Raw genomic sequence first — 19274 nt, 5'->3', positions numbered from 1 at the left:
ATATGCTGAAGTAATGAATAAATATCTATAATCTACATGAAAATCACCAATACACTGGTTGTTCTTGTTAAAAATGCAGGCTCTCAGTTTTTAATTCAGAGGGTCTGAGACAGAGCTTCAGGGATATGCTCCCAGCGGGGTGGTGGTACCCACCTTTTCTAATACTCACTTGACTAATACTCACTTGACCAGGTCCTCCGAGTTCATTAGCATTCTCTGTAGCTTCCACAGCCTAAAAGAGGACGGGGGGGAGAGTAGTCTGAATTGGGTTATGAGGCCCCCATACAGGGTACCTCACCTCAGCCATTGAACTCACTTCGCTGGCCGTGAGTCTGTTCCAAGCTCCGGCTAAGGAGGCATCCGCCAAGCCCCGCCGCGAGGGCGGGGTCGATGGCATCTCCTGCCCAGTCTGCCCTCGCGCGGAGCCCCGTTCTCTGGGAACTCACCTCCCCGAAACTCAGGGAGAGCCCTGTTAGGGCCGCTTTTGGCCCTAGTCTCAGACCTTCCCAAGGGACATGGGACGGAGTGACTGAACGCACTCAGCTCGTGGCCCCATCGATGAGCTTCCCGCCGCCCTACGCCGAAAACCAGACTCAAGCCACATTTATAAGGCTCCCAAACCTAAATACATTTGTCGGTTATGGTGACTTCCCGCAACACATTGCGACATGCAAATACTGCGGAGCGTTCCTCCCCTGGCAACTCCTCGCTGGGACGCACGCGCGCTACGTGCTCCCGCCTTTTGACTGCGCCGGCGATACTTGGGAGAGGGTTAATGACGTAAGCGTTCTGGCTCCATGGCAGCTCGGCGGCGGCGGGGGACAGGCGACAGCCGGGCGCGAGGTTTGGAGTGCATTGTGGGGGGCAGAAGGCTGGGGGGCGGGAAGTCGGAAAAGGAACGGTGCCCTCTGCTATAGCCCTTCCTTCTTCCATCGCCGCCTGAACCAGCACTTGTCTTGGTACCGAACTTTGAAATTTTCTGTTCTCAAGAGCTTTTGGGATTACAGAACTGTGTATAACGGCTTGTTGACCTGTAACAACTAACTTAGTGCCAGCACTATCTTAAATACCTAATGTCATCCAGTTAAAAAAAATTAATTGTAAGGTGCATCATTGTTTTATGTACCACTAAGCAAGGAGAAACGCTTCCAATTAAAACATGATTCACTACTTAGAAGTCATCCGCGGTAAAATGCATCCCAGTTTCAGATATAATAAAATGCAGCTCTTAGAACTGACTTATGATGAGATATCATACTCTGTGTATTGTGTTCTTACGTGCATAGGTCCACCCCACAAATTCGGTACTGTGTTGTCTTCCTCTGGATTTATCAGTTGGGGCAACTGAGGTACTAAGAGATGAAATAACTTCTACGCGATTAAACAGCTGAAAGAGACAGGGCTGGGCTCTAAGTTAGGCACAGACTCCAGAGAACTCTAGTAACCATTATCTCATACCACCTTAGGTAGTTTGAGGATAGGTATTTGGGTGGTATTGGGGCACAAGTAAACGGAAGAGATAAGCAGGCTATGAGACTCGTGCCTCAGGCCATGAGCTCACAAGGACCTCAAGGCTCCATTTTGCTTTGTTTAGTTTTATGTGGCTAGAATAGCAATTCAGGAACTCACACTGTTTTCAAGAACAGTGGTGTGGCAGTTATTATTTCTTTGTAAATTTACAAAACCACCTCAATCTATTTCTTTAAAAAGATGTTTTTTCAAAGTAGCATCATATTCAGTGTGTACTCATTCTTTCTTTTGCTTCTTTGCCCATGCTTTTGCCCATTCTGTATCACTGAATGAAGCTGAAAGAGTTAATAATGGCAAAACAGCTACAGAAGACCCTCCACCTGCAAAGAAAATTCGAAAATGCCAGAAGATGAAAAAGGAGCCTGTGGCTGGAGGAAAGGCTGATAATGAGAGGACGGAAAACAAGCAAGGTCAGCTCCCGGACATACATAGGCCAGGGAGCTCCTGGGCCAGCAAGGGGTCTCTGGGAGGGGGAGGGTCGGGGGGTGGTATCTTGTTTTTTCAACTCTTATTTCTTCCTTTCTTGAAGATATTAATTAATTATTATTAATTAACTTTCTATCTTTTGGGCATACCACAGGACTCAACTACTTTCTCAAAATCTTCAGTTTCCTGTATTTGAGATGAACTGAGACCTGGGCAGATCAGGAGTGCTTGGGAAGGGCAAAGTTAATTATGACAGGTTTCTGTCTAACCATGACAGATAATTTTGATTCCCAAAGAAGTAGATGTGGTACATATCTGTCTTTCCTCAGAGTCTGTAAAGACCTTGCTGTTAAAGGGCAAAGCTCCAGTGGACCCAGAGTGCACAGCCAAGGTGGGGAAGGTGAGAGACTCCCATTGATTTCTCAGGGAGCAGTTGTTCGTTTGTTATTGGGATTCCTGTCTGGAACATTGCTAGTATCCATTTTAGGAATGCTCTGCAAAATATTACTAGTGATTAACTCTCTCCAAGGCTGAGTGACAGCAGGGGTGGGGTTTGGGGGTAATCATCAGGGTGATTTTTGGCATGGTTAACTTCCGGAGTCATCATCAGCTTTCCACACCTCATTCTCTTTCTCAGTTAGAAAATTGTATCATTATCAATGTTCTAATGAGAAACTGCCCTGGTATGTATGGCATGAGTTACTGATGAATGGGAAAAGGATTTGAAGAATACAGAAGAAAGGCTTCCTCTGGAACAGGTTTCCTTTAACTGAGTTAGACTGATCTGTATTTCTGTAATTACAAAAAGGCAACATGTTTTCATCATAGGAATGACAGTTTATGTGTAGAAGAACGTATTTTTGCATTTCTTTCCCTGGAAGATGCATGTTGGTAGAGTGGGAGAATACTACCTCGAGGCATAAGAAAATTTAGAGCCTCGCTTAGGATCTCATCAGGGCTGTGACTGTACAAATGTCACTTTTTTCCTTTTCTCTCTAGGCCCATGTATACTGTGAAGGAAATGATATCTATGATGTCATGCTAAATCAGGTAAGGGAAGAAACTATTTTATTTATGGGAATTTCTTCTTGATAATTATTGTTGACAGCGTCCCAGTGCCCAAATCTTTAATTCTGAAGTCCCTTATATTAGACCCTAGGGGTTCATACTCCCAAGTACTCAGCCCTAGTGCACTCTACCTAATTGATAGTGGAGTCCTCTATGAAAAGCAGATCTTTTAGCAGATTTTATGTCTTTTATTGAACCTATGAACCCTCTGTTCATATCATTTTGCACATTTTCTGATAGGTTGTTGGTCTTTTTTCTTATGGGCTTTGAGGAACTTTATATAATGTGGAGGATAGTCCTTTGTCTATAATATAAATTGCTTATATATTTTCCAAATTTGTCATTTGCCTTTTGATTTTCCTTATGGTATACTTTTTGCCCTTACTGAAGTTTTACATTTTTATGTAGTTAAATTTATTTATTTTTTAAATTTACTTTTTATTGAGGTAACATTGGTTTATAACATTATATAAATTTCACATGTACAACATTAGATTTCTACTTCTATAAGCACTACAGGGTGCTCACCACCGAAAATTTAGTTCCCATTTGTCACCATACAGTTCTCTATGCTCATCAGAGATATGGGCCTCTAATTTTCTTTTTTGTGTTGTCCTTGTCTGATTTTGGTATCAGGGTAATGTTTTGTTTTGGGGGAGGTTTTTAAATTACTATTTCAGTCTCTTTACTAGGGTTTGGTCTATTCACATTTTCTATTTCTTTATGATTTAGTCTTGGAAGGTTGTATGATTCTAAGATTTGTCCATTTCTTCTAGGTTGTCCAGTTGTTGGCATATAGCTAGTCATAATATTCTTTTATAATCCTTTGTATTTCTGTGGTACTCATTGTTATTTCCCCTCTTTCGTTTCTGATTTTATTTATCAGAGCCTTATCTCTTTTTTTTTCTGAGTCTAGCTAAAAGTTTGTCAATTTTGTTTATCTTTTCAAAGAACCAGCTGTTAGTTTCATTGATCTTTACTATTGTCTTTTTAGTCTCTATTTCATTTATTCCTACTCTGATCTTTATTATTTCCTTTCTTCTGCTGACTTTGGGGCTTCATTTGCTCTCTTTCTGGTTCCCTTAGGTGTGAGGTTAGATTGTTTATTCAGGATTTTTCTTGTTTCTTGAGGTAGGCCTGTATTGCTTTCAGTTTCTCTTTTAATACCACTTTTGCTGCATCCCATAGATTTTGGTATGTCTTATTTTCATTTCATCTTTAGTATTTTTAATTTCTCCTTCGATTTCTTTGTTGACCCAATAGTTGTTCAGTAGCATGTTGTTCAGTCTCCACATATTGGTGGTTTTTCCGGCTTTCTTCTTGTAGTTGATTTCTACATTGTTGTAGTAGTTTCACGTGATCAGAAAAGATTTTTGATACGATTTCGGTCTTCTTATATTTATTGAGACCTGTTTTGTACCTCAACATATCAATATGATCTATTTTTGAGAAAGTTCCTTGTGCACTTGAGAAGAATGTGTATTCTGCTGCACTTAGATACAGTGTTCTGTACAAATCTGTCAAATCTGTCTGATCTAATGTTTCATTTAAGGCTGCTGTTCCCTTATTAACTTTCTATCTGGATGATCTATCCATTGATGTAATTTGGGTGTTAAAAGTCCCCAACTATTATTATGTTGCTGTCAGTTTCTTCCTTTAGGTCTGTTAATAATTGCTTTACATATTTTGGTGCTCCTGAATTAGGTGTACATATATTGAAAAACTTCTCTTCTTAATGAATTGTCCCCTTTGTCATTATGTAATGTCCATCTTTGTCTCTTGTTACCTTTTTTCTTGAAGTCTATTTTGCCTGATATGAGTATTAATTATACCCGCTTTCTTTTGGCTGCCATTTGCTTGGAGTATCATCTTCCATCCCTTCACTTTGAGCCTGTTTGTCTTTAGAGCTGAGCTGAGTCTCCTGGAGGCAGCATATAGGTGGATCTTATTTTTTAATCCATCCAGCCACTCTGTGTCTTTTGTGGGGTTTTTTTGTTTGTTTTTAAATTAATTAATTTATTTTATTTTTTGGCCGCATTGGGTCTTCGTTGCTGCGCGCGGGCTTTCTCTAGTTGCAGCGAGTGGGGGGCTACTCTTTGTTGCAGTGTGCAGGCTTCTCATTGTGGTGGCTTCTCTTGTGGAGCATGGGCTCTAGGCATGTGGGCTTCAGTAGTTGTGGCATGCGGGCTCAGTAGTTGTGGCTCATGGGCTCTAGAGCGCAGGCTCAGTAGTTGTGGTGCACGGGCTTAGTTGCTCTGCAGCATGTGGGATCTTTCCAGACCAGGGCTCAAACCCGTGTCCCCTGCAGGCAGATTCTTAACCACTGCGCTACCAGGGAAGCCCCACTCTGTGTCTTCTGATTGGTGAAGTCAATACATTTACATTTAGGATGATTATTGATAGATGAAGACTTAGTATTGCCATTTCATCTTTTGTTTTCTGGTTGTTCTATATCTCCATTGTTTCTTTTTCCTTGTGTTTCTGTTTGCCAGTTTGGTTTGGTGGTTTTCTATGACGTCTTTCTCAGTTTCCTTTTTTTTAATGTTTAGTGGCTCTGCTCTAGATTTATGCTCTGTGGTTATCATGAGGTTTGTATAAACGTCTCTTAGATAAAATAGTCCTTTTTCCGCTGATAGCATCTTCATTTGACTATATGGCTTCCATCCTCTTCCTCTTCCCCTTTTATGTATTTGTTGTCTCAAATTATCCCTTTTTATGTTGTAAATTTGTTACCAAATTGAAGTAGCTATAGTTGTTTTTTCTGCTTTTTTTCCCTTTAACCTTTATGCTGTTTAAACCTATTCTGATAGAGTTGCAATTTTCTGATTCTGTTTATCACCTTACTCAAAGTTTTGTGTACCTTTGTCTTTTTCTTTCAAGTAGAAGAGCTCCTTTCAACATTTCTTGTAAAGTAGGTGTAGTGGTGATGAACTCTCAACTTTTGTTTGTTTGGTAAAGCCTTTTTTCTCCTTCATATCTGAATGATAACTTTGCTAGGTAGAGTATTCTTGGCTAACAGTTTTTATCTTTCAGTATTTTGAGAAAGTCATTCCACTCCTCTAGAGTTTCTTCTGAAAAATCTTCTGCTAGCCTAATGGGGATTCCTTTATAGGTGATCATACATTTTTCTCTGGCTGCCTTTAAAACTCTTCTTTTATCATCGACTTTTGACAGTCTTAATATAATGTGTCGTGGAGAAAACCTTTTTGTGTTGAGGGAATTAGATGCTCTCTTAGCTTCATGGAGTGGTCTATCAATTTTCTTGCCCAGGTTTGGGAAGTTCTCAGCTATTATTTCTTTCTGCTTGGTTCTTTTATAGTTTTAATCTCATCAGAAAAGTATTCCTTCTGTTCATTAATTTTATTCCTGAGCTCATTGAACTGCCTTTCTGAGTTTTCTTTTAGCTCATTGAGCTTCTTCATGATAATTCTCTATCAGTTAGATCACAATATTATATTCTGTGACTTTAAGTTTGGTTTCTGGAAAATTGTCATTTTCTTTTCATGATACACTGTAATTGTGGTTCTTCGTGGTGTTTGATGAGTTGTTCCTCTGCTAGTACGTCTGAAGTAGCAAACACCGCGCTCTTCTTTAGGTAAAGCTTTTTTTTAAATCTTGATTCTGAGGATTCAACAGGTTAGAAATTACAGGCCTTTCTTTTGTTTTCCAGTAGGTGGCGATGTAACACAAGTTTTTGGTTTCTCATCGGACCTGCCTCTAGTTACATTTGATAGCACTTTCCACCCTCCACCACCTCTGTCAGGGGTCACCCGGTGCCCTCCTTATCACTGTTGTGCCTCCAAGGTCATTGGTGCTTTGCTGCTGCTGCTGTCACTGGCGTCACTACCTGGGGCACCAGGATGGCAGGAGCCTCCGTTCATCTGGGATCTCCTAAGTCACAGGAAAAGGCGCGGGGAGCTGGGTCGCCAGTGCCTCTGAGTTGTCTGGTATTGTTGTGTTCAGCCGGGAGCTGCCACTGAGGGTGAAGGTGCAGGGGCCAGAGTCACGGGCCCTCCATGGCTCCCCTGTCACTGCTGCCCAGTTACCTGTGGCTGCCAGCACCACTGCAGCCAGGATGCCAGAGTCCTGTGCACCGCCTCACCTGCTGCTGCCAGGTTCTCTGGGGGCACGGAATCGCAGGCACCGCCTCCACTGTTGCCCTGGTTCCACCTCCTCTATGTGTCCCAGTCCACCCACCTTTAGATGTACAGATGTGTGGAATTCTCTGGCACCCTGGAGTGTAAGACAGAGGCACCTTTGTTGAGTTGTGGATTTTTTTACTGGTTGTAGATTGAAGGGGAGAGATGAAGGGAGCATCTTTTCTCCACCATGATGCTGATATCCAATTTTTTTCTTTTTAATCTTTTTTCTCTTTGTTTATTTTTGTTGTTTTGGGTAGATACTACACATGCCTGGTTAATGTATTTCCTGAATATGTCTTCATATTTGACTTGATTGATCTATCATATATACTTTTAACAGCTACCTAGTATTCTTTTATTATCACTTTTTTCAGTTAAAATATCATGAGCAGATAGAAAAGATCCTAAGGCCCCTTTTTGTTCTACCATCTGCGACTTTATAATGTGAGCAGACAGGAGGTAGGAACAGGAAACACACTTAACAAAGAAGACTGCATTGATGACCAGGGCTTGGCCTTACAGCACAAGCTGCTGTTCCTTATCATGGACTGCTCACTCTCTTCACTCAGAGTAAGTTACTCACAGGATACCGCTTTTTAGATACTAGTCACATTTTCTCTGAATGTCTCCAGCTCAGGTCACGTTAGGTACGGGGCAGACGTGGCAGTGGTTTCTGCCTGTCCTCCCTCCCCTCCTAACATCCTGCTCTCAGCTCATTGTCAGATTGCTGCAGCTGACAAACCAAAGCAGTAAGTGGAACTATTGAAGAATAAGTTGTCTAAACAAACAAGCATAATAGTTACAGATCTTTGGGGCATCAAAATTGTTTTCACTTGGAAAATAATTATTGGGAATGGATTGGGAGCTGGAAAATACATGCGGCCTCGGAACCATCTATGGAGGGAAGTGATGATATTTGAGGTTGGGTAGAGGTTTTAGGAAGCGTCCAGCCTTTAATTCTAGGAACTCAAAGTTTAATATAGAAACCCTTTTCTTCCTTTCTTATATCCTTACTCTTACATGAACCTGATTTTCTTGTCCCTTGCTGTCCTTTCCTCATGGCAATTACTGGTACCTGTGACCAAGGAAGAGTCATTAGTTTATGTAGCTTTCATTTGCAAACTTCTGTCCTTTTATGTTCATATTTCTATCATCGTAGACCAATCTCCAGTTCAACAACAACAAGTATTATCTGATCCAGCTGTTAGAAGATGATGCACAGAGGAACTTCTGTGTTTGGATGAGATGGGGCCGAGGTAATGACTTTTATTGTGGATTTTATGAATTATTATTCAGAAAGCCAAAAGCAACTAAGTGAGTAGCCAAAGGATCCTCTGGGTTTAAATTGGTGAAGTAGAGTTTCTATAACCTGTTAGAGGCTTAGGAATCAAACTGTGCTGCTTGAAATTGGGGAGTGGCCAGCATCCTCATTTGCAAGTTCCCATCGGAAAAACTACTAGCAGCCTGTTGAGGCTGAGAACTCTCCTGCAGTTGGGCTGCTAGTGCTGTTCAGAGGCAACAGGATCAGTTCCCTAAGCCCTTTCACCTTTTCCTTCTTCCTTCCTGCCCATTTGTCAGATGCTAAGTGGAGAAACCTTAGAGAGCTGGCTTGTTGCTATCAAGAGAACTGTTCTTGGGTTGGGGGGCAGAGAACCATCTTACACGTGGCATTTACTTTGCAGTTGGAAAAATGGGGCAGCACAGCTTGGTGGCTTGTTCTGGGGACCTCAACAAGGCCAAGGAAATCTTTCAAAAGAAGTGAGTGCTAAGAAATGAGTACAAAAAAATACCCTTCTTCTTCTTGGATCTCTTCTTTAAGAATATCTCTTAAGAATATCTCTTCTTTAAGAATTTTATAGTAAGTGTGATTTGGCCTAAATGATAATGTCTTTCCACTGTGACACTGTATGATCGGAACACCAAATTACATCCTTAGTTAGTGATTAAATCACCTGGAACTGTGAAATTGACTAAAAAGAGAAGAAGCTAATATATTCAGCACATGACCAACAATTTAGGAAATTTGGGAAAAATGAGATGAGACTATTCAGCTACAGTTTGAAAAATTATTTTACTATGATATGAAAAACTTTCTGGAGTCTCTGGGAATGTTTCTTTCAGAGAAAAGGATTGTATAGGGATCTTTTGTCTTAAATCTCAATGACTTTTGTGATGTTTGGGGCCTTTGGGAAGCTCAGGCGTCTTTTCCCATTTTTTTTGTTCCCTTTGTCTCTAGAGCTTTTCTGTCCATTCAGGGTCCTAATTCAGAATCCAGATTTATGGAAAATTGATGTCGCAGGAAATAAAAAGTTTGAAGATGTTCTTAGGAAATAACTGTAAGCCCATCCCTAGTAGTAGACCCTTGTTTGTAAGATTTTCTCACCACCTTGAACTTTACAGATTCCTTGACAAAACAAAAAATAATTGGGAGGATCGTGAGAAGTTTGAGAAGGTGCCTGGAAAATATGATATGCTACAAATGGACTATACCACCAATACTCAGGTAAACTCTGACTATACGTTTAGGGAAGAACTGTTTCCTCTTAACCAGGGTGAAGTCTAGCAGAGTGACTTAGATGAGGTCCTAGTCTCTGTTATTTACTAAGGTTCTTATAAAATCTTAGGTCCTGTTTCCAGAAGTTTAATATTATGAGTCAAGAGAGGAGTAATAAATAGTCAAACTGATAAAACTACATTTAAAGTTGCCTTCACTTCTAGTTATATACCACAGTTTAAAAAAAAAAATTTAATTTTGAATGCTGAGTTATAACCAGGATGCTAAAAGGATCTATCCTGAAAACTGTCACATATCTGAAAAATGAAAAACCAGTCTTTTTAAGGTGAGAAGATTTGAGATCCAATAGCTTCTTTACATACTTAATGACATCATATTTGGAGGGCCTTTTAGACTTACTCTGAGTGTTTAACTATGGGAAGCAGAAGTAGGACTAGAAGGTGGAAGTCACACTGAGTACAACTAGGTTAATAATGGAACGGGCCTGTGTTCAAGCAGAGGCCGATGTTGACCTGGCAGGAATATTGTAGAGCCAGTCCTTGCAGGGAGTGTAAAATAGATCCTTTCAGATTTTATGACTTTTTTTTTGCTGTAGAGTGAAGAGGAAACAAATAAAGGTGAATCTCTCAAATCCCAGTTGAAACCAGAGTCACAGCTAGATCTTCGTGTACAGGAGCTGATAAAGTTGATCTGTAATGTCCAGGCCATGGAAGAGATGATGGTAGAAATGAAATATGATACCAAGAAAGCCCCACTTGGTAGGACTTCAGATTCAATCACTTCATACTCTAGTTCCTTTACCAGGATATTTTATCACCATCATGATTTAAAGCTTGCTGATGTTACTGAACAAAGAAAGAGAGATTTGGGGTGAGAGGTTGCGTGGGGGGAGGAAGAACAATTTTGAAAGTTGAAAGGTGAGAGTCTTTGTTGGGCAGGGACACAAATACAGTTGACAGGCTTGGGACCCTAGTTGTGGAGTCTGATCTCTGGCTGGGTCTGCAGGGAAGCTGACAGTGGCACAAATCAAGGCAGGTTACCAGTCTCTTAAGAAGATTGAGGATTGTATTCGGGCTGGCCAGCATGGACGAGCTCTCATGGAAGCATGCAATGAATTCTACACCAGAATACCACATGACTTTGGGTAAGGCCTGTGCTGTTACTTCACTTTGGTCTTCTGCCCAGCCATATCCCCTACATCACTCAGCAGCAACTATAATCTTTTTAATTTTTCATTTCTAAGGAAATGATCATCTTGAATAGCTGTAGAGCGAAAATGATTTATAGATAGCCTATTTAATCAGCTTATGAGTATGGGATGTGATCTCCTGGCCTGATTACAACCATATTCTCTGACAAAGTGGAAGTTACCAACTCAAGAGAGAGTGGGGTCTAGCTATCCAACCAGCATGTAAAACACCTTCAGGCCTATCACCCTGTTTCCTATTCTTTAAGGTGACAGTAACACACTAACACCATTTCTGTGAACTCAAAGGATATTAAGTATATAAAATACATTTTATCTTTGTTGATTCTGCATTCTGGTGCTTCCTTTATTTTTATTCCTCTATTGCTTTATAGAAGCCTGTGACCTAGAAATAACCCCGAGTGGTCAATAGGTATATTTCTGCCTCAAGATAGGACTTCATCCAAACTATTCCTTATTGATGTCAATACATCTTATTTTTATTTTATTTTTTTAATTTAATTTAATTTTTTTTTTTGGTACGCGGGCCTCTCACTGTTGTGGCCTCTCCCGTTGTGGAGCACAGGCTCCGGACGCGCAGGCTCAGCGGCCATGGCTCATGGGCCCAGCCGCTCCGCGGCATGTGGGATCTTCCCGGACTGGGGCACGAACCTGTGTCCCCTGCATCGGCAGGTGGACTCTCAACCATTGTGCCATCAGGGAAGCCCCATCTTATTTTTAAAAAGTTCCCATAAAAAGGAATTTTAACTCTAGTCCCAAATGTCAAAATCTATATAGTTTGTTCATTTTATCCTACTCAGAGTATATGCATAATATCTCTTTATATATTTGGAAGTTAAAATCTCTTACAGATCTCTATCAAATGGAAGACCCCAGTTTCTTATACCTATTTTCTAAAGGACCTATCTTTAGTCTGTTATTTTTAGTCATGTGCCTTTTGGCCACACATCAGAGAACTAATTATTGGTTATATCTCTGTCCTAGACTCCGTACCCCTCCATTAATCCGGACAGAGAAAGAGTTGTCAGACAAAGTACAGCTACTAGAGGTGAGATATGTGTGGATTGGGAAGTATTACATCTCTTGCCTCAGGTTCCTCCCACACTGATTTTCTGTCTCATCTTGTCAGGCTTTGGGAGACATTGAAATTGCCATTAAACTGGTGAGGACAGAACTGCAGAGCCCAGAACACCCACTGGACCAACACTATAGAAAACTACATTGTGCTTTGCACCCTTTAGACCATGAGAGTTATGAGTTCAAAGTAAGAAAAATGATCATTTATTTTCATAACAAAATAAATGATCCACCCTTCCCCATCCCCCTGTTCTCTGACTACTTCTGGTTAAGAGAAAACTTGAGGGCAGAACTTCTATTTACTAGGAATTGGGAAGGTAGGGCTCTTTCTAGCTGCCCTTGTGAGACCATTTGGGCCAATTTACACCAGAAGCCCTGAGGTTCTTCAGCTCACCATGGTCTCTTATAGAGTCCGCATCAGCCATTTCTTTCATTCTTCTTCACAGGTGATTTCCCAGTACCTGCAGTCTACGCATGCTCCCACACACAGTGACTATACCATGACCTTGCTGGATGTATTTGAAGTAGAGAAGGAGGGTGAGAAAGAAGCCTTCAGAGAGGACCTTCATAACAGGTCTCCATTTAGCTTTGGGTTTGGGAAGACATTCCCTTGCCTGAAGCGCAGTTATGGAACTTATAGAGAAGGACAGCAGAGACAGCTGTTGGTGTTTTTTTATGCTTATCGCCTGTGTTTGCAGGAGAGCAAGAGAGAGTACAATAATATTGGCTTTTCCTTAGGATGCTGCTATGGCATGGTTCCAGGCTGAGTAACTGGGTGGGAATCCTGAGCCACGGGCTTCGAATCGCCCCACCTGAGGCTCCCATCACAGGTTACATGGTGAGTAGAAATTGAACCCTGGAGGTAGGTACAAGGGAAAAGAATACAATTTTCTCAGTCCTTCCCTCCCCCCTGTCTTTTTTTTCCTAGATTAGGATTAGGTGGTGACCTGGCATTGACTATGACCTTCCTTTCTTAAATTCCTAAGGATATCCCTCCTTTCTCCCCAGCAAGCAGAGATTCGTTGATGCTTCTGCCTTCTCTTGGAACAGAATTGTGAGGGGAAATGGAGAAGGGTCTATATTGTATTTAAGATAATAGAACACAGGGTCAGTGGTATGAGCCTCCCTTCTAACACAATGGGTTAGGCAGTTGACCTTGTTTTTTTTTTATTTATATGTTTCAGTTTGGAAAAGGAATCTACTTTGCTGACATGTCTTCCAAGAGTGCCAATTACTGCTTTGCCACTCGCCTAAAGGATACTGGACTGCTGCTCCTGTCAGAGGTAAGGCAGGAACACATCCGTGATTTCTAGTTTATTATTAGTTCCTATTTTTCCAAAGAGAAAAGTTCAGCCACAGAACCAAGAGGTTCACCTGGGAGAACCTGAGAGGGAAGCCAAGTGCAATTTCCACTGCATTCGATTCTGCTGGAGTAGGAGAAGAAAGAACTGATGGAGTTTTCTGTTTGGCTTTAGAGCCATTCATTTCAGTAGGATGTGGTCATTTAAAGATCCTTTTCTTTGCAGGTAGCTCTAGGTCAGTGTAATGAGCTACTAGGGGCCAATCCAGAGGCAGAAGGACTACTTCAGGGCAAACACAGCACCAAGGGGCTAGGCAAGATGGCTCCCAGTCCTACGTGCGCCATCACCTTGTAAGTACTCAGAGCCTGGAGGGTCAGAAAACTCCTTTTGGCCAGGTAAGACTCTCTACTTTCTCTATTCAAACTTCTGAACCAGAGGCAGATGTTGACACACATTCTTCCATTTGGCAGGAATGGGAGTACAGTGCCCTTAGGACCAGCAAGTGACACAGGAATTCTGAATCCAGAGGGTTATACCCTCAACTACAACGAATTTATTGTCTATAACCCCAACCAGGTCCATATGCGATACCTTCTAAAGGTTCGATTTAATTTCCTGCAGCTGTGGTGAATGTTGATATTAAACAAACCAGAGAAAATATGATCTTCAAGCAAGAAAACAGGCAACGTTGTACTTTCGATTTTCTCATATTTTCTGTAATAAAGACGGTACAAATCTTCCACTGGCTTCTTCGGGCTTTACTTCTGCAAGCACATATTTCTTCTGATGTTAGTGTATCTTTATTTCCAGGACAGAAAATACAGCTTCTCTGCATATGCCACAGCTAGCTGCAGGTTACTCAGGGTCCTGTTCTGTTCTTTCACAGCAGAATAGCCTCTGTGCATTGAGGGAGACTAATGGAGGTTAATGTTTTTCTCCATTTAATATAGTTTTTCTGCAAACTGGAGTTTGTTGGGTAGTATTATAGGAAGGGTAGAGGCAGCAAAGACTGAATTGTTTCCCATACAAATCTTCTCACTTGCCTTTTTCCCCTGTTTACCACCTGCTGACCAGGTCTCCCACCACTTAGCATCCTAGGTCTCAGCAGATGTCCAAAATTTTGGGTAGCACTTGGAGGACTGTCACTAAGCCTAAATATATCTCAGGGAGGAAGGGAGAGAAGGAGAATGATTTAACGTACCCCACTCCATCTAAGAAGTACTGAAGTCTAAAACAGATCCAGAGACTTCTTGACTATTTGTAAACACATGCAACACAGATAAACACACACATACAACATACTTCCTTAGTAACAATGAAGGTTATTTAAATGAAAACAATAGTTTGTAACTTTTTAGAGACCAGATTACCAATATCTATCAAAAATTTTAAATGTACACACCCTTTGACCTAAAAATTACAGATGTACATGTTTACATAGATGATGTCACTGCAGAATTGTTATATGCAAAAAAAACCCATAAATAAGGAACTAGTTAAATATATTCTCTCATTGAAATAGTATGCTGCTGTTAAAACTAGACTATACACTTCAAAAAAATGTAAGAGAAGGGAATACTTCCCAACTCATTTATAAGGCAGCATAAAACTAAACCCAGATAAAGATATCACAAGAAAATTATAGACCAGTATCCTGTAAGAATGTAGATACAGGTGCAGTGGTTAATAATCCACCTGCCAATGCAGGAGTCACAGGTTCAAGCCCTGGTCCAGGAAGATCCCATACGCTGCAGGGCAACTAAGCCCGTGAGCCACAACTGCTGAGCCCGTGTGCCGCAACTACTGAAGCCCACGTGCCTAGAGCCCATGCTTTGCAACAAGAAGCCACTGCCATGAGAAGCCTGCGCACTACAACGAAGAGCAGCCCCTGCTCGCCACAAATAGAGAAAGCCCGCGTGCAGCAATGAAGGCCCAACACAGCCAAAAATAAATACATTTATTAAAAAAAAAAAAGAGTGTAGATACAGGGACTTCCCTGGTGATCGAGTAGTCAAGAACCCACCTTCCAATGCAGGGGACATGGGTTCAATCCCTGGGTGAGGAACTAAGATCCCTCATGCTGCGGGCAACTAAACCTGCGTGCCACAACTAGAGAGCCTGAATGCCGCAACTACTAAGCCCGTGCACTCTGGAGCTCGTGCGCCACAACTAGAGAAGCCCGCATGCTGCAACTAGAGAGAGAAGCCCACAATGAAGAGCCCACATGCTGCAATGAAGACCCAGCTCAGCAAAAAAAAAAGAATGTAGATACAAAAATAAAATACTATCAAGCCTAAACCAGCAAACCATAAAAAAGGATTATACAGCATGACCAAATGAGATTTATTGCAGAAATGCAAGGTTGGTTCAACATATGAAAATCAACCAAAATTGATGGTTGTGACTTTTGCCAAATGTAGGGCAAAAGTCACATGACCATCTCATTAGATGCAGAAAAAGCAATTGGCAAAATTCAACACCCTTTCACGATAAACATTCAACAAACTAAGAATGGAAAGGACCTTCTTCAACCTAATAAAGGATGTCTATGAAAAACCGCAAAAAGACTGAAAGTTTTTCCCCAAAGATCAGGAACAAGGCCAGGATATCTGCTCTCACCACTTCCATTCAGCATTGTACTGGATTCTGGGCACAGTAATTAGATAAGGAATAGAGGGGAAAAGGCATCCATATTGAAAAGGAAGAGGAAAAACTATATTGGCAGATTACATGATCTAATATATATATATAGATTAGATTACATGATGTAATATATATATATAGATTAGATTACATGATCTAATATATATATAAAGCCCTAAACAATACATACAAAAGGAAATTAGAGATAATAAGTTCAACAAGATTGTGGGATACAAGATCAATATACAAAAATCAGTTGTATTTCTATACACTAGCAATGAACAGTCTGAAAAGGAAATTAAAATCCCTTTATAATAGCATCAAAAAAAATTAGGAGTAGATTTAAATCACAAAACTTGTACACTGAAAATGACAATACATTATTGAAAGAAATTTAAGGAGACCCAAATAGGTGGAAATACACTGTGTTCATGGATTGGAAAATTTAATATATCTAAGATGGCAATACTCCCCAAAGTGATCTACAGATGCAGCGCAATTCTGGTCAAAATTCCAATAGCCTTTTTGCACAAGTGAACAAGACAAACCTAAAATTCATATGAGATTGCAAAGTGATCTTGAATAGCCAAAACAATCTTGAAAAAGTTGGAGGACTCACACTTTCTGATTTCAAAACTTACTACAAAGCTGTAGTAATCAAGAAAGTGTGGTACTGGCATAAAGATGATATATAGATCAATAAAATTGGAGAGTTGTGAAATAAATACATGTATCTATGGTCAACTGATTTTCAACGAGGATGCCAGGACTACTAAAAGGGGGAAAGAATAGTTTTTTCAATAAATGGTGTCAAGACAACTTGGATATCCACATGCAAAGTAATCAATCAAAAATTAACTCAAAGTGTGTCAAAGACTTAAATGTAAGAGCTAAAACTATAAAACTTTTAGAAAACACAGATGGAAATCTTGTGACCTTGGATTAGGCAATAGTTTCTGAGCTATGACACCAACAGCACAATCAACCAAAGAAAATAATAGTGTTCATCAAAATTTGAAACTTTTGTTAATGAAAGGACACTATCGGGACTTCCCTGGTGGTCCAGTGGTAAAGAATCCACCTTCCAATGCAGGGGACACAGGTTCGAACCTTGGTCAGGGAACTAAGATCCCACAGGCTGCAGGGCAACTAAGCCCGCATGCCACAACTACTGAGCCCATGCTCCTCAACTGGAGAGCCCACGTGCTGCAAACTACAGAGCCCACGCACTCTGGAACCAGTGTGCCACAACTAGAGAGAAAACCTGCACACCACAACTAGAGAGAAGCCCATGCGCTGAAACAAAGAGGCCACATGATGCAACAAAATACTCCACGTACCACAACGAAGACCCAATGCAGCCAAAAAAATAATTAATTAATTATAAATAAATAGATATACTAGGGGAAGAAAAAAAAAAGGACACTATCAAGAAAGTGAAAAGACAACCTATAGAATGGGAGAAAATATTTGCAAATCATAACATGATGAGGATCCAGTATCCAGAATATATAAAGAACTCTTACAATTCAACAGTAAAAAGATAAATAGGGGCTTCCCTGATGGCGCAGTGGTTAAGAATCCACCTACCAATGCACGCGACATGGGTTTGAGCCCCGGTCTGGGAAGATCCCACATGCCGCAGAGCAACTAAGCCTGTGCGCCACAAGTACTGAGCCTGCACTCGAGCCCACGAGCCACAACTACTGAGCCAATGTACCACAACTACTGAAGCCCGTGAGCCTAGAGCCCGTGCTCCGCAACGAGAAGCCACCGCAATGAGAAGCCCGTGTACTGCAACGAAGAGTAGCCCCCGCTCGCCACAACTAGAGAAAGCCCACGCGCAGCAACAAAGACCCAACGCAGCCAAAAAAATAAATAATAAATTTATTTACAAAAAGTTAAATAACCCAGTTAAAAACCAACCAAAGAATCGGAATAGAAATTTCTCCAAAGAAATACAAATGTCCAATAATAAGCACATGAAAAGATGTTCAACATCATTAAATATTAAAGAAACAAATCAAAATCACAAGATACCACTTGACAAACACTAGCAGGGCTGCAATTAAAAAGACCAAAAATAACAAGTAGTGGTGAAAATGTGGACGAATTAGAAACCTCTCATGTTACTGGTGAGAATGTGAAATGGCTCAGCTTCTTTGGAGAATAGTTTGGCAGTTCCTCAAATAGTTAAAACATATAGTTACCATGTGACCTACTAATCCTGATCTTAGGTATGTAAAGAGAATTGAAAAGAAATGTTTACACAAAAACTTGTACGTTGACTGTTGATAGCAACATAATAATAGCCAAAAAGTGGAAACAACCAGAATTTCTATCAATTGATGAATGGATGAACACAATATGGTGTATCTATACAATGGAATATTATTGTATTATTTATTGTTATATTGTATTATTATTATAAAATGGAATAAAGTATTGATACATGCTACAAAATGGATAAACCTTGAAAACATGCTAAGTGAAAGCCACACAAAAGGCCACATATTGTATGATTCCATTTATATAAAATGTCTTGAATAGGCAAATCCATAGAGATGAAAAGTAGATTAGCAATTGCCAGTGGCTGGAGGAAGGGGTGAGAGGGGAGTGATTCTGTACAATGTTTCTTTGGAGGTAATAAAAATGTTCTGGAATTAATGGTGATAGTTGCAGTGTTGGAATATACTAAAAACCACTGAATTATAGGGTGAAAAACAGGACTCCCCTAACACCACTAGTCCAGTGCTTCAGGCTCCGGGGAAGGGGGAACGGGTTTGATCCCTGGTCAGGGAACTAAGATCCCGCATGCTGTGCAGTGTAGCCAGAAAAAAAAAAAAAAAAAAAAAAGGTGAAAATGAATTATATCTCAATTAAAAATGCTATACTGAATTTTTGTGATATATATTTTTCCTTTAAAAATAGTGGCCAAAAAAGTTGCACTGAAATATACATACTATGTAGTTTAAGTAATAAAATGCAATAGGCTCCCAAAAAGTAAAATAGATATTCATGAGTCCATACTGATATGTGAATGACTCAATATATAAATAAGTGGGGAAGAGGGGATAAACATTCCTTTTAGAATTTCAATTAATATAGAAGGGCTGAGGGAAATAGAAAATCATCATTAGAAAATCACAGTCATAATTGCTCAGGCAAGATTGATGCATGAATATTAAAAAGTCAGTGAAAACAGAATATTTGCATAGTCTAAAAAAACTTACCTCAAAATTTATTGATTTTGTGGTGATTACCACAAATTCTTTGATATATCTCCCTCTTAGAGGCTTAATCCCCTTCCCCTTGAGTGTGAGCTAGACTTAATGACTTGCTTCTAACAAACAATATGGAGAAGG

The 19274-nt window shown here is 40.4% G+C and overlaps 1 protein-coding gene across 2 annotated transcripts; it reads left to right on the top strand.

The window, feature by feature from the left end:
- The first annotated feature begins 755 nt into the window (after positions 1–755).
- Positions 756–14006, top strand: PARP2 (poly(ADP-ribose) polymerase 2). Of its 2 annotated transcripts, XM_060146746.1 has the most exons (16): positions 756–843; positions 1806–1940; positions 2286–2356; positions 2956–3006; positions 8326–8422; positions 8849–8924; positions 9567–9669; positions 10277–10439; positions 10687–10825; positions 11873–11936; positions 12018–12152; positions 12412–12539; positions 12704–12803; positions 13150–13248; positions 13492–13616; positions 13737–14006. In XM_060146746.1, the coding sequence occupies exons 1-16, from the start codon at positions 798–800 to the stop codon at positions 13894–13896; spliced, it is 1692 nt and encodes a 563-aa protein (XP_060002729.1). In that variant the 5' UTR covers positions 756–797; the 3' UTR covers positions 13897–14006. The 2 variants fall into 2 exon arrangements, with proteins under 2 accessions (XP_060002729.1, XP_060002736.1); XM_060146753.1 differs by lacking the exon at positions 2286–2356.
- Positions 14007–19274: the final 5268 nt, after the last annotated feature.

Source organism: Lagenorhynchus albirostris, chromosome 1 (genome assembly GCF_949774975.1).
Source record: "Lagenorhynchus albirostris chromosome 1, mLagAlb1.1, whole genome shotgun sequence".
Taxonomy (NCBI): Eukaryota; Metazoa; Chordata; class Mammalia; order Artiodactyla; family Delphinidae; genus Lagenorhynchus; species Lagenorhynchus albirostris.
Note: the sequence above shows the minus strand (reverse complement) of the source record. Positions and strands in the feature narration are given on the sequence as shown.

What these genes read in the sequence shown, in the direction of transcription:
- PARP2 (XM_060146746.1), top strand. Translation starts at nt 798, where the DNA reads ATGGCAGCTCGGCGGCGGCGGGGGACAGGCGACAGCCGGGCGCGAG. An exon ending in AGGCGACAGCCGGGCGCGAG is followed by an intron (nt 844 to 1,805) that starts GTTTGGAGTGCA and finishes CACTGAATGAAG; the next exon opens with CTGAAAGAGTTAATAATGGC. An exon ending in ACTATACCACCAATACTCAG is followed by an intron (nt 9,670 to 10,276) that starts GTAAACTCTGAC and finishes TTTTTGCTGTAG; the next exon opens with AGTGAAGAGGAAACAAATAA.